Source organism: Astatotilapia calliptera, chromosome 14 (assembly GCF_900246225.1).
Source record: "Astatotilapia calliptera chromosome 14, fAstCal1.2, whole genome shotgun sequence".
NCBI classification, from domain to species: domain Eukaryota; kingdom Metazoa; phylum Chordata; class Actinopteri; order Cichliformes; family Cichlidae; genus Astatotilapia; species Astatotilapia calliptera.
Window position 1 is genome coordinate 33,618,471 of NC_039315.1, and position 15,471 is coordinate 33,633,941.

Sequence of the window (15,471 nt, forward strand, 5' to 3'; positions counted from 1 at the left end):
ACATTAAACTTTGCAAAGGCTCACAGTTTGGAATTTCATTGACAGGCTTCCTGACAGTGTCGATGCAGCTGTCTGCTTGGCTTCAGCTCTGCTTTTTGCAGTTGGTGAATTGGATTTCTCAATGTGTTTGCCCTATCAGTTGTTTCACAAAGTAGAATTAGATAAGTTATAACAGAACAGTATGGAAATCTATCAATCTGAATGGTTACTTTCAGGTAGAAGATACACGGTTCCACATTTTACATTTAAAAGATATAGATTCACTTAATGCTGCAGTGTGCAGGTCACACGATCAGTGATTTGTTGTGCTTTTATGTACTGCAGGTAAAATAAGTATTGAACATGCTTACCGAATGTATTTAATACTCCATACAAAAGCCTTTGGTTTCTCCATACAGTAGGCATCTTGAAGCTGGCATCACCAACAGTCACATGCATTTCTAAATGTGATTCTGTCTTCAAATCCTGTAGGTTCCTGGATTTCTGATTCTCATCATTTTCACTCTGTCTGAAATCTGGTGTGGGGAGCACCTAGTTGTGGATGTTTTTTCCACTTCTAGATTATGGCCACAACACTACTCACCGGAACCTTCAGTAGTTTAGAAATACTTCTGGAACCGATGCCATCTGTATGTTTTGCAAGAATAATGTGGTGAAGGTCTTGAGGGAGCTCGCTGGTTTTACCCATCATGAGATGGTGCTTGTGTGACACCGTTTTGTAATGGATCAGCTGGGACTGAACTAGCTGATATTAATTTCCACTAAGTGGCAGCGTTGCTTTCTAATTACTGATAGATTTCAGCAGCTGTCATGACTTTCTGCACTTCCCTTTCTTCCCATGCTCAGTCCTTTTCCCCTGTTCCCATTTCTCATTACTACACATAATTTATGGACATCTACGGTTTGTTTTCTCTGCATGTGTGGATTGGATGGGTTGTTACCAACATCTGGTGAGAATTTCATGCCAGTAGCACCTTTAGAAATATATTTACTTAGAAAACGTATTTTACCCGTTGAATGTGCTGGTTATAAAGGTTGTACTGGTAGTGACTAGAACAAATGTTCTCTTTGGGAACAACAAACATTATTGTAGCTATCTCTGTCTTAACTATAAGACCAGATTCAGGCAGCTGCAGACTCTCTAGCAGAGACCAAAAAAATACAAAGACAGAAAGTAAAAGCACTGTTGCGCTCACTTTTATTCATATATCTATCTATCTATCTATATATGTATATATATATATATATATATATATATATATATATATATATATATATATATATATATATATATATATATATGCATATATATATATTTATATAGTCATGTGTTTGACTGCCACAGTTAAAAAGTGTGACTCATCACATTATCACCTGTAAGCATAAATAATGACTTTTTTTTCTCTCTTGAAACCTGGTAAATAAACCAACTGAAAACAGTTACGGGTCATTTTCAGCACCATTGAATAGTACATTCTCTATATTGCATCAGGATATAAAAATATACAGATATAGTGTTTTTTAAAACATTCTTTCCATGTTGTTCAATGGCATGAAACAAGAGAGGAAGAAAAGACCCCATACTGACAATGAGGATTATTACCGTTATCATCTGTATTATTAATCTGTAGCCGACCCTTAGCGGACCGTGCGCTCATCCGTTCACAGCACTTTAAAAACATCAGTAGCAGCCACACATGGGAGAAACAAATAAAATAAAACACGAGTTAGAGGCAGACTTCTTCTCTGGAACATTTCACGCTCACAGTGCCACCGACCCTCCCAACCACTTTTAGAGAACAAAAGAAAAACAGGAGAGTGATGGAGATGCTAATAGGGACCTGGGAGTGCTGGAGGGTTGTGGGAGGGAAAACCAAGCAGGCCGGTGGGCTGCAAGCTTCTCGTATCCATGACCAGTCCAGTTATAGACACGGTCTAAACACTGTACATCCACAGTCCAGGATGGTAACGATGCTAGGGGCCTCTATTAACCCCTACCCCGCCCCAAAAACTATCAATGGAAAACCCTCAACATGAATTCAAAGCAGAAAAACGTGAAGAAAGAAAGCAAGAAGAAAAATAATAAACTGGGTCGTCTCAGTTTTAATGGTTTGAGGCAAACAAGAAGATCACAAAGCGAAGACGAAGAAGAAGGAAAGGCGTGGTCAGGACCAGAGTTCAGTTTGCAGTGCATAGAGAGGGGCTTCTGAGATGGAGACTGAGTCACCTGGTTGGTTCACTCAGATGGGATTATTGCCCTCTGTCAACCTCACACACACGCACACACACACACACACACACACACACACACACACACACACACACACACACACACACACACAGTAAACGCACGTCCACCCGCAACCAGCAACATGTGGGAGTACAAACGGAGAGCAGAATTAAAAAAGCCAGTGGTTTCCAGCCTGTCCCCCCATCCAGCAGTTTCTGTGGAGTGATGTGTATGTGTGTGTGTGTGTGTGTTTGTGTGAGCCATGTAATGTATGTCCAAGTAAAATTTCCAAACAGGCCAGGCTCCAACAGCACTTTCATGTGTTGCGTGTCCATCCGTCCAGTGTCTGTCTGTGAGTCAGAGTGGTGCTGTGGCCTGCCCTCCTCTAGGACGCTTCACATCCGCGAGGAGCAAGCCAGCTCGTAGAACAAGACGTAGGCGTCGCTGCTGCGCACTTGGCTGGAGGACATTGGCGTTACTCTGAAAGTATATAAATAAAATAAAATTAAACTTAAGCCTTTGAACACTTGATTATAATGTATCATTTATATATTTTATTCAAGCAAAAATGATCTCATGATCCTCTGAGTGAGCTATAGGGTGTCTTTATAGATATTAACTGTAGACATAATCACAGTCTGTTTGAGCAGTTAGTATGCAGTAGGATGCCATATAGTGTAACTCCTATCTTACTCTAATAGAAATTACAACATGATAAATGGGATAAAAAGTCAAACTGAAAGTTAGTGCACGAAGGGAATGAAGCTGTCAGGCACTATAGTTGCTACTTCAGTCACACACTGCTGTCTAAAACAACCTGCCCAGACTTTGAATGTAATGACTAATTGAGTTAGCTGAAAGCTCCACCTGAGCCTCATATGTGTGTGAGTACATTTAGTAGAGCACCGCATTAAAAGCAGAATGTCTGAATTTGGTGATTTTGAGATGAGATGTCAAGTCTGAGGGAGCCCACGTGCTAACATGGTTTCCAAATGGATTAATTCTGTTGGCTAGTGCTGATGCCAGGAGGATGTGTAACAAATGATGTATGCCTTCCAGGAACGACTTTGATGCTTGATTAATAGGAGAGCATTAAATCAACGCTGCAGCCTGACATACGCCTTCCCTTAAACATCTGTTTGGTTGTGTGAGTGTAGAATACAGTACGAAGCATCTGTTAAATGTAACACAGTTGTAATTGTTTCTAGCTTGCTCATTATGCTGATGCAGCAATGTGGAACAGTGTCGAAATCTACAAGCGTTCTTGTTTTCTGAGCTTGAAATCATCAGTGTGCACTCAGTCGGCTGTCTTCTGTTATAGTAAAAGTTACTTTTGTTCAAGATTTATCAGCTCCAACGTGAGTAGCTCAGTTTCCGATGTAATGTTAGAACAAAGCAGACACACACGGGTAGAAAAGAAAAACAACACTAACGATTCACTGCCTCTTTATGGTGGCTTCACAGGGTTAATCTTACTTTGCAGTAATGCATATGTATATATACTGTATGCATGCTAGTGTATGAGGAGGTAAAGGAAACAAATTCACTTAGTCAATCTAATTTGCTTTGTTTCCATGCTGGAGTAACTTTCAGAATCATCATCAATTCATTTATCTTTCATGAAGCTATCAAATGGTTTCAGTGCCAGCGTGCATGCTGTACACTCCCAAACACACACACAGAACAGCGTGAGCTATGTGTAGTCATCAGCTATGTGTAGTACAACCCCCCAAGAGTGACGGAGAACCAGCATCAGACCTGACAACAGTGTTGAGTAAGAGGAAGCGTGGAAGGGTATGAATGAGTGCAGCGCAGCAGGAAACAGCCTGGAGTGACCAACGGGATGCTAAGCAGAGCAGATAGCACCCGCAACTCTTACTATCACTCCTCAACTCTGTTATCTTAGCCAGGGGGTGTTTGTGTGCTTGTGAGAGCAATAACAGCCTGTAAAATTATCATTATCAACGAGCTGACTTCTCCACACAGCTCCTATGATCTTCTACACGAACAGTGAACTGTCATAGTAACACTAAGTGTATGTGTGTGTCTGTGTGAGATTTGTGGCGAACCTACCTGGAGTCATTGAACGTGTACCATTCTCCCGAGCTGGGATTGCGACAGTAGGCTGTGTAGTGGCCGCCCATAGTGGTGCCTGAGTGGTTGGACACTGCGTACAGGTTGTACACTGCATTTACTGCAAGGCGACAAAACACATGTTTAAAGGGACAGTTCACCCAAAAATCAAATCTAGATATTGTCTCAATAGCCTGTAGTGATTGCTCACCACAATGGGCCATGACTTGAATATGGGGCCATCTAGTTCCATTATACTCCATTAATGGAGTATAATGGAACTAGAAAAAAATCTGAATGGAGAATAGTTTCATGTAGAAACCATTAGTTTAATGTTGTAGATCTGGGGCATTGGCTTGAACTGCTGCCTCACAGCACAAAGGCAGAAACTAGCTCACACCTAAACACTGAATAAACTTCTCTGTGAGCCAGAGAGAAAAGTTCTACATTTAGTGTAAACATAGCGTTCTGTGGCAGTCCACTCGTGGAGAGTACAAGCTTATTACTTACTGCTGTTTTCAGAGGCAAACTCCCGCAGGTCAAGATCCTTCATGGGGAAGTTAACAAATGTGGACAGTTTGCTGGTTCTTCGTGCCTCAGAGAAGCGCTTCAGGTCTTTAGAGGAAAGGGAGTCAAGGAACAGATGCTCTGCATACAGTAAACTGTACATCAAGCCAACATTCAACATGACTACTCGGAACGGCTTCACTCCACTGAGGCTTTAGAATGACACATCCATCACCTCAGTGACTTGACAAATTCATAACAGCCAATTAGCAGCTCGTTAAAACATCTGATCATGTGCACTGTCAGCGCTCACTCACTTAATTACACTGTTGGGCTTACACACATGACAACTTCCTGCCTCCATGGCAGAGCTGTCTGCTGCTAACTGTTCACAGCACTTTTCTATTGCAGCTATTGTCATAGCTGCAACAGAATAGCTAAGGGTCAGCTAATTACTAGAAAAACACTTTTTGCAATACAGTAGAACAGAATACAAAGCAGTAAGTCATAAAATCTCAATAAAGCATTCAGCTACCCCACATGCCTCAGCACAGCATCACAGCAGGTGATGAATAAAGCAAAGGATACGCAGCACTAAAATCTTGGGGAATTTCTGTATTGTGAACTTTTTAGTGCATCTCCTCCTGGCTTTACATCTGTAGCACGTCTTTGAGAAGAAACAGAATAAGATCAGTCAGTGTTTAAGAACAGGAATCATAGAGGAACCACCACACAAGATAAAAAGCACAAGTTACTCACTCAGTCTAAACTATCTCTGACCATCTATGTGCAGCTTACATTTGTACTGAGCATAAAACAAACTGCAGTTTATAGATAGTTTCCCTTTTAGATGCTGTGTAAGTTCTGTGGGAGGGATTTTTTAATTTGAATTACTTTATAAGCATTTTACAGTTTGTTGTTGAACAGGAAAATTCCAAACCAGTTTTCCTAAATTTGCTGCTTCTGCAGTTACTTTGCTCTGCCTTTGTAGGGCAGTGTAACTCCTCTAATTACATGTATATGAAGAGTTTCTGAAGAAATACAGTTTTTTCTTATTTTTATATTTGTCCTGTCACACTGCTGGATGCTCACATTAAACATGACCAACAACACCTTTACATTTGTAAAAACAGTTCTACTGTCATTTATGATTCATTCAGATGTAAACATATTGTTGTGCACTTTGTGCATCAAAGTATGAATTTGTTTTGAGAATTGTGTTTTTTACTTGTATTTATGTTGTATGGTCTACCTTACAATATAAAGTGCCTTGAGGCAACTGTTGCTGTGATTTGGCACTGTAAAAATAAAATTGAACTGAATTCTAGGTTTGCAGTTTGGTTTTGGAAATCCTACAATTGCAAGTTCAGGAGGAAGTCTTATGGCTTCTTTTAATGGCTTAAAGCCAGGCGAGGGGCAGCCAATAATATAGAAGTGAAAGGGTGGACGTAAAAGGACAGGAACTAAAGCAGCTTGTTTCAAACAGAGGATCAACTCAACTGAGTTAGGGGCAGCAACGAGCCCTGTATATGTTAATAGGGATTATTTTAAATTGTGAATCATGCAATTCTGTCATCGTCTAAGAATAAAAAAGGAGCTGAAATTAGCTTAATTATAAAGTAAACAATATAAACTCTTATACGCACAAATAAAACAAATTTCATGTTCTGTGTTAGCTGTGCTAACTCAACACTGGATAGGAAAAGTATGAAGTCAAAGTGGTGATTATCATAAGCTCTTTTTGTCAGTGCAAGCAGTGAACACCTACCGGCTTTTCATCCCCATCAAGGACGTCTTCTTTGGTGAAGAGTCGCATGCAGTCCATCAGACTCACCTCACCATAGCCCTTCTGAGCACAGATGCATTCACATTACATTCACACACACGAAGCAAAAACAAATAGAGACAGGAAAGAAATGAAGAAGCTCATATTAGGAGCTGTGGACACAGGAAGTGTTTCAATATTTAGTGCAAATCATCATAAAACACACACACACACACACCCACACTCATACACTGATTGTGCTGACATTTGTGTCTGCTGCCCTTCTGGTACGCGTTACGTAAGAAGGACAAACACAGGTCCCTGTCTGGACCTGTGAGTCTGTGGTCTAACCTTGGCGATAGGCAGAGAGAGATCCCAGAAGGGGTCGAAGACAGTGGAGCAGAAACCACAGTGGCTGCAGGTCAATGAGCTCTTCAGCTGTCCCACAAACAGGTCTGGAGAAGCACAGATCAAAGAGTACATCAAAGAAACAGATGAGAAAGTTTATCTTCCTTTTCATTTCCATTTAACCACGTTCTGTTTATGTCTTGTATGTGCAAGGTGAATTTTCACATTGGTGACAAATAAAACTGAGCTGCAGCCCATTTACTCACCTACTATCTTACTGTCCTCTCGCTCCAGGTATTTACTCCACATCTTCTTCCCTTTCTCCTCATCTCTGAGGGGGGAGTATGAGTTAGAAGTTAGAAAGTGTAAGCCTTACATGAAGTGTAAGGCTTACACTTCATGTACATATGTAATGCCTGAGCCCCCAGCAGGCAGCTGATAGTTAGGAAGATGGCTAAGATGGGGGAAATCATACTGAGCTGTTGTGACACTGTAAAAGGGTTTCAAAAATAACAAAAAGCAACAAGAGAACCTGGCCTAATTTATCTTAACTACCAAGGTGTCCAAGAACCATTTTAGGGGATTAAAAAGATGCTTTACAGAAACACTTCCTCCTGTGAAACACTTTTTCATGCTGTGTGCAGATATTTTCCTGCAGTTTTAACAGTGCAGCAGAGAGGATGTGTTTTTAGGGCAATACTGGAAGTTGCTGGAATTAACTCTGACCCTTAAACAAACCGTGGTTAGATAACTGTTAATTATATCAATGAAAAACTGGAGCATTAAGTGCTTGTGGCCCCCAGAGAGGAAACAAATCAGCATGGGAGGTGAAACTATTGCACATGGCCTTGAATTAAAGATTAATGATGAGGCCTCAGTGATTAGTGCTGTCTTGGTTTGGGGCTTGTATTCATACTGTACGCTGCACATAACCTATTCAGAGATTTGGCCCTGATGTTTTTGAATTACTAAGCTAATGTGATTCAGGCTGGTTACGTATGAGTAAAAACTCTAATAAAATACAATAAACAGTTGTACTGTTCATCTGTGAAACTTCCAAACACATCCTCATCTCCAGCTAACAAAGTCCACTTTTAAAAACAAAACAAAACAGTGTTAGTGTGACTCAGTGCAGGTACACGCGCACGTGTCGGTCTGATTACTCACGGCAGGTGGTCGAAGTCCTCCACAGTGCCTCTCGGCCTCACAGTGACCCTGTTGACCTCGTTGTGCAGGCCGTCCAGGAGGAAGCGCAGGAACTCCTGAGCATCCTGTTGGCTGTGATACACCAAAACAGTTAGGGCTATGAAAATCAAAATCAGGTCACAAAAAAACAGAAAATAAAAAATAAAATGATTACAAAGCTTACTTGTATCCCACAAATCTGGGAGCATATCTCTGGATCTGTGTTTTAAATTCGGACGGGCTGACAGCCTCACTGCTGGATGATGTCCACATGGTCTGTAGCAGCTTGGCAAATTCTACCAACACAGCAGCAGCTAAGGTTATTCACACATGCTGGGACGTAAAATGCTTGTGTCACAGTGGAATGAAATGAAGGTAGGACTCTTTTTCATGCAAACTCTTAAAAGACCAAGAAAACCACTCTTGTTTTTACCTCTTCTAACATGCTTTCAGGTGAAATGTGCAAATCTTACAGAGATGCGGGGGGTAGGGGGGAATGAGTGTGCTGCTGGTGGATCGCTGTGAGGAGAGTTTGTTTTGGACTCTAAGGGGCCTGTGTGACATGTCTCTCACCTTCCATGAGGGCTGTGTTGGTGCGGCTGTTGTTGTTAAGGTCTCTGCGGTGGGAGTTGTGCAGGCAGTAGTCTCGCAGGCTTTGTGTGTTGCTAAGACACTGCAGGATACTGTTCATGAAACACTGTCAGGACAAAGCAGAGAAAACGGTTTGATTCCAGATGCTATAATCAAATCAGTTTATGCTTTTACTTAATTAATACTGTTAAGTTAAACGTATTACTATTCAAGTCCTAATTAATAAGATTTAAGACCAAACTTGACATGGACATCAAAAGCAACAAACACACTGTTGTCAGTTCAAAATGAACAATAAGGTCAAATTAATACAGGAAAAACTGTATTAAAAACTGTGACCCTGAATCCTCCCTTAGTTATGCTGCAATAGACGTAGGCTGCTGGGGATTCCCATGATGCATTGAGTTTTTCCTTTCCAGTCACCTTTCTCACTCACTATGTGTTGATAGACCTCTCTGCATTGAATCATATCTGTTATTAACCTCTGTCTCTCTTCCATAGCATGTCTTTCATCCTTTCTTCCTTCTCTTACCCCAACAGATGGCCCCGCCCTTCCCTGAGCCTGGTTCTGCCAGAGGTTTCTTCCTGTTAAAAGGGAGTTTTTCCTTCCCACTGTCGCCAAAGTGCTTGCTCATAGGGGGTCATATGATTGTTGGGTTTTTCTCTGTATCTATGAAGCGCCTTGAGGCGACTTTTGTTGTGATTTGGCGCTATATAAATAAAATTGAATTGAATTGAAAAACTGTCTGAATGTATTTGTTAATATAAACAGACAACCACCTTGTTCACCCAAATGTCAAACTCCTGAAAGCCTGACCAATTTATCTGATATTATTGGCTGAAACCAGCAATATGCTACTGCTGGCATGTTGTTTGGAATGCCACACTCACACCAAACAGCTGATCTGACCACAGTCGGGCAGAATGTACACGAGTAAATAAATAACTACACATAACAAATTTAGGGAAATCCTTTTGCCATGTCTAAATGGAAAAGAAATACTGGCATATATATTGGAATATGGCATTTTAAAATCACCAAATATTAGCACTAGTTTCAAAAATCCTTTACCTACCTTTGACAGCCAATGTTGTTTGTTCCAGAAACATCTACAAACTTTAATCATCAGGACTCAACTTTGCTATTATATCAAGCAGCAACTTCTTGCTTACTAAATGGCTGAAAATTAAGCCAATATGGACACATGCTAAGAGTTGCAGTTGTTTTATTGGTCAACAGATTCTGGTCTCAAACAGTAAGTCAATCCCCATAGACTATAATGTAACAATGTCCAACTCTGCAGCATTGAAAATGGCACAGGAAATGGATTTAGCTGTGACAGATCATTTCTACTTCATAACAGCTGTACAGGGGGTGAATGTTTTGGAGGCTAAGGCCAACCTTCATACAAAGTCTTTGGGTTAAACCCGCAGCATCCCATGACCACAAACCAACAGGAGAGCTGCCCTTCTTCTAAAGATTTATTTTTGCCATTTATCCTTTAGTAGATAAGATACAGGACAGACAAGAAAGCAGAAAGGGAGCATGGGGGAATGACACACAAGCAATGTGGCAGGTATATTGTTGGTATATTGGTTACCAGCTCAACCAGATGAACTGAGATCTAAACTGAACTTAAGATGGCTGAAAACTTTTAAAGGTGTTTTAATAAAAGATAATTCACAATTAAGACATTCTAGGCCTTTCTGAAGATGTGCAGACACCCTGCATCATGTCTAACAGTGATTTCTAATGTTGTTCCAATATGTTACCAAAATATATTTCTGAGCGCAATTTGCAGTGTTAAAAGATGACAAAACAGTAGCTTAACAGCTTGAACGAATACTTCAACATTTTGAGTGATGTGCTTATTTGCCTAGAGTTAGATGAAAAAAACAGCTAGCATGTATAAAGATAACAACATCTCCATATAGGCACTCAAAGCTCACTGAAGAATATGCTGTCTTGTTTGACTTCGGTGTGCTCAAAGAGTAAGAATAAAAAGTTGGGACTTTACAGAATGTGATTTGTGCACTAATTCCTCGGGTGAGCACATCATAGCTGGGTATCTGCTAACCTCACTGTAATTACAAATACTTGTTTTTACTTTAACTGTTCTAAGTCTTAGTGAAAAGCCAAGCAACTCAGATTTACTCCTCAGACTTGAGCATCATCAAGTTCATAGAACAAAGGCAATCAAGTGTTTTCGCCAGAACTCTGTTCACATCATTTTGAAAAAAGGTGGTGTACAGTCATGTAATAAAAGCTAAATCTACATATTATGTAAGAGAAGGATTTTTCAATGTAAATGTGAAGTCATTTGTCCTTGATGAATGTTTAAAGAAGCAGAGAAGCAGCAGTGTAACTCCTGGGTACAAAGAAGTATCACAGCACTGTCTCATGTCACGTGTTCATGTGACACATGTGCAGCTTGGTAAGAACAAGCCAGTCAGAGAGGGAGGGAATGAGATCTCTCTGGTCCATAGTTCAGAGCTCTCTGATTAGGTTACTCTATACAAGCACACAACACAGTGCACAGTTTATTTTAGGAGTCGTCCTTATGCTTGTTGCCTGGCAGACCGAACAGATCGCAACACACTGTGCTTACAGTGACACTCACTGGATTTTTGGAAAGCTATTGCAAATCAGTTGAGAACAAGAGCAACACTACTCAAGATGTTAGTCTCACAACAGATGTAATTACATGTATAGCATGTGGCTGCTGTACTTACAGTGTTTCCTAAATTCTTCAGTCCCACCAGGCCTTGGGTGCTCTTTGAATTCTGAAAATATAAATAAATAAATATCAAATTTAAAAACAAAAGAAAACACCATTTTCAGATCATATGTACAGTCTTTTGATCAGACCAGTGAGGGCTGGTGACTCCCAACCACCACTGACAGTACTAAAATGTTTCATTTTATTCCTGAAGCAAAAACACTTGAAGAGCACTCCATGTAGCGGTTTGAATGAATGAACTGAAGCATTCAACTTTTTCTGGTAGTGTTTAGCCTTCAGGAATCTCCAAACAGAAGATTCCCATTCCCAGCATCAACGTTATCTCTCGTGTCACTGTCCATGCTGCATAAGAAATACTAGTCAGTTAAATTAATAATTTGTAGTGCATTAAAGTACAACACCAGTTAACTATTGGTCACAGCCAGCTGTTTTCAGAAATAACACTACTCAACCAAATCTAACAAAGTCCTTCTAGCTTAGTGTGGAGCTTTGTCTGCACTGAGTTAGAATGGAATGGAACAGTTTACAGTGCAAAGGCCTTAATAGTGACTAACAGGAAAGTCTTAGTGTGTGTCAGACTTTAAAAATGAAAGCCCACAGTTATACACCGGATGTTTTCAGGATGACTTATGTTAAATTTTCATAACCAAAGTGTCCGGTTCCTTCTTGGAATACCAATGTTATTTAAAACATGCTGAATTCTCAAAAATAAAAGCCTCCACTGGTTGGTGGTTGTGAAATGTTAGATTTTTAAAATAGTCCAAGGAATTTGTCAGTATCCTTTGGTGTGTCCTTTTTGCACTAGACACCATTATCACATGCTGTAACTGTATGAGTTTCAAAATAAAAGTTACCATTTATGTATAGGCATTTAGCAATACTTTACAGAGTATTAGAATTTTAAAGATAAAACCAGGTAAGTAAAGCCCAAAAGGTTTATTCTGTTCATCTGGACGTAGCATTTTCAATGGGTATCGTCGTTTCTGTCACTTGGAAGAGTGATGAAATGTTTCTCCCATTGAAAAGGCTAAGTCCAGATGAACTGAATCAACCTTTTGGGATTTACTTACCTGGATGATTGAGCATGCATCAAGACACTTTCTTTGAAAACTTCTCTAATTGCTGGAATTGTTTATTTATGCAATCTTGAGTCAGCATCTTATCTTCAGCTTCTCTCAGCTAGCTGATTTTGCTAAAGATTTTTAGCCGCGAGTAGCAGACAAAGGCCAACAACAACAACAATAATCCAGGTGCACTCTCTTCAGAACCTGTGTGGTCTAGACATGCAATGTCTTAACTAATGTGTTACTGAATGTTGGACAGGTGTGTATGTGTGTGGATTTTAACCTTTAAGGACAGAAGGACTGAAGCCCTGCTAATCTGACATCTTGTGGGTGCACTATTATGCATGTGTCACGGACCCGGCTCTGGGGACTTGGGGTCCGTGGGCAGTGGGGGACTATGACTGTTGTTGTTGTTGTTGTTATTATTATTATTATTAGGTGTGTTGTCTGCACTGCCCCTGTGCACATCTGTGTGTAGGCAGGTATGTGTGTGTATTGCCTATCTGCTGTGGCCAAGTTACAGGCACCTTCAGCCCTGGGGGCGTGGCCTAACTTGAGGGCTGGCCACACCCGAAGTCCTGGCCGCACACCTGCTCCTCATCTGGGCTCGTCGGGGGAGCTATTTAGATGAGCGATGGAGCTTCCACCGATGCGGGATTATTGCGTTGGACTACACGTCAGTCTTCTAGCATAGTCAAGTTTGAGTGTATGCCTGCTGGGACAAGTGTGTAACGGCTGCCTCTATTGTTTTCCCCTCAGGAGGAGTGTGGGACAAGAAGGAGCAGTGAGCACGGGGAGTGCAGGGACACTGGAGCAGAGAGCACTACACGGGGACTTTAGGGAAGAAGACACTACACGGGAGTCTGGGAAACTGGGGATTCATTGTTGTTTACTTCACCACCTTGTAAATAAACACTGTTGCACTGAAGAGTCCGGCGTTTGGGTCCTATTTCCCCATCTCCCCACAGTCTGCCAGCCAGACCGTGACAGCATGGTGGATTTTTGAAACATTTCAGCAATTTTTAAATATGATGTAAGAATGCAATTAACAGTTTGAAATGGAACTTAAGTTTGAACACATAAGATTTAATACCATCTGTTACACCGTGCTGAATGCTGACTGTTTCCAGTACTTTTCTTGCTTTTAGATGAGTTAAAATGGCATTTAGATTTATTAGTAAATGTAAAAAAAAAAATAAAAAAAAAAATCAATCAATGAGGAACCACACACACATATACACACCCACAGAATGTGATTCTTTTTTTACTGAATCCAATGGGTGAAAATCCTTACATAACTGAATATGTATCCATTAATCTGGCAGTCTTTCTGCTGAATAAGCCGGGATTGTGAGCTACTTCGCCACTGCCAACAGTGCTGATGTGTTTGAGGCTGAATTTGCACTTTAATGATATCCTCATGAATCTAGAGACCTGACCTTGCGCTGTGTCCCTCTAAGAATGCCATATAGGAGGCATTTCCTGGTGAGCATTATCTGTAGACAGAAGCTTGTTTTTGTGATTTCACAGCTGCTTCCTCTCTGGGTAATCACTCCCAGATGGCTGAGATCTGATCAACAACAGCAAAGTCACTGTACCTCACCGAGTTTAATTCATACTGTAACTTTCACTGTTCTTTAGGCAGGAAACTATGAAACAGACACATTTAAGCTCAGTGAAACACAGCAGATGGCACGGCATATTATCATGTTTTCAGAATCTTAAAATGGTCTGAAATGCTTTAAAGAACTTATGTCATCACTCGCTGCAGTTCAATTTCATTACATAAGATTAGTGGTTATATAATAGTGTAACCAGAGGAAGAACAAACAAAGAAGACGGGGGTGGATAAGGAATGCACTGGTGCCCTTGGCTAAAAGGCAGAAGCATTTTTACAAAGACGCGTAGGACTGAATTCACTGTGCATAATGCTCCATCAACCAGAGTGCTGCTGTACTAATCGTGTTTATAGTCACTGTGAAAACACACTCACTAAAAACGTGTGGGTAAACTTGTGTTTTTAGGCACTGAGAGTGTCGGCAGACTGACATCAGTCACCTGAGCTCACTGTTTTGTTCGGCTCATTTTAAAAATTTATATGGCACATTTGAATACAACAGCAACCTGCTGTACAGAATTACAAAATAACTAGTACCGAATAACTCTCATACTGTATTAAAAGACAGTGAATACAAATGTGTTTTAGGTTTGAAAAGACTAACAGTAGGAGGCTGTCTGATGTGTAGGGGTAGATTATGCCACAGTTTAGGCGAGGGGTCTGCAACCTGTGGCACTTTTGTCCTTATACTGCGGCACCGGGTGGTTTGGAAAAATAAATTAGAAGTATTTAGCTGAAGTGTATTTTATTTGTGTTTAGTTCTTTTTTTAACTTGTAGTTCTAAACTGGAAGATTATTGTGATATTGAAATATAAAAATACAATTATATTTTCTTATTTTTCATTGCTCAAAATAAGCGGCACACTCGCGGAAGCTGGTGTACCCACCGAAACGCCAGCATTTATTGAGACTTTCAACTCCAGGTAGGCCAATTATGGATCTTCGGATCCACATTATGTCAGCAACTATTCTCCACCGTGAACTATGTTAAAAACAAACACCGCTCACGCCTCACAGATGACAGCTTAGAGTCCTGCGTAAAGATGAAAGTCACTTCGTACAGCCCCGATTTGCAGACGCTGTGTGCAGAGGTTCAGGAGCAGAAGTTCCATTGTAAACATACCACGGCAGACCCGCTGCTTTTCAACATTTCTTTATTGACCACTTTTCACACAGGGTTGCTGTACGCATACAGCCGGCTGTAGCTTTTCAGCTCACAGCCCGACAACACAACAGCAGAGAGAGCACAGACTTTAAGGCGGCGAGGTGTGATTGCGGGTGCCGCTCAGGTGCGTCCGACTCCCATGCAGCGGCACTGCAGACCACGCCCCGCCACACACATTAACCAT

The 15,471-nt window shown here is 40.8% G+C and overlaps 1 protein-coding gene across 7 annotated transcripts in view; it reads right to left on the minus strand.

Moving 5' to 3' along the window:
- Positions 1 to 2,083: 2,083 nt before the first annotated feature.
- usp2a (ubiquitin specific peptidase 2a) overlaps positions 2,084 to 15,471 on the minus strand; it is a 58,489-nt gene continuing 45,101 nt past the window's right edge. For all 7 annotated transcript variants that reach the window (XM_026193609.1, XM_026193606.1, XM_026193604.1 and 4 more), the window contains 11 exons: positions 11,433 to 11,483; positions 8,682 to 8,805; positions 8,293 to 8,404; positions 8,091 to 8,201; positions 7,190 to 7,254; positions 6,927 to 7,030; positions 6,579 to 6,659; positions 5,399 to 5,477; positions 4,814 to 4,918; positions 4,304 to 4,424; positions 2,084 to 2,710 (listed from right to left, as the gene is read on the minus strand). In XM_026193609.1, coding sequence (XP_026049394.1) covers positions 2,626 to 2,710; positions 4,304 to 4,424; positions 4,814 to 4,918; positions 5,399 to 5,477; positions 6,579 to 6,659; positions 6,927 to 7,030; positions 7,190 to 7,254; positions 8,091 to 8,201; positions 8,293 to 8,404; positions 8,682 to 8,805; positions 11,433 to 11,483 — 1,038 coding nt within the window. In that variant the 3' untranslated portion in view covers positions 2,084 to 2,625. The remainder of the gene's footprint in view (positions 2,711 to 4,303; positions 4,425 to 4,813; positions 4,919 to 5,398; positions 5,478 to 6,578; positions 6,660 to 6,926; positions 7,031 to 7,189; positions 7,255 to 8,090; positions 8,202 to 8,292; positions 8,405 to 8,681; positions 8,806 to 11,432; positions 11,484 to 15,471) is intronic.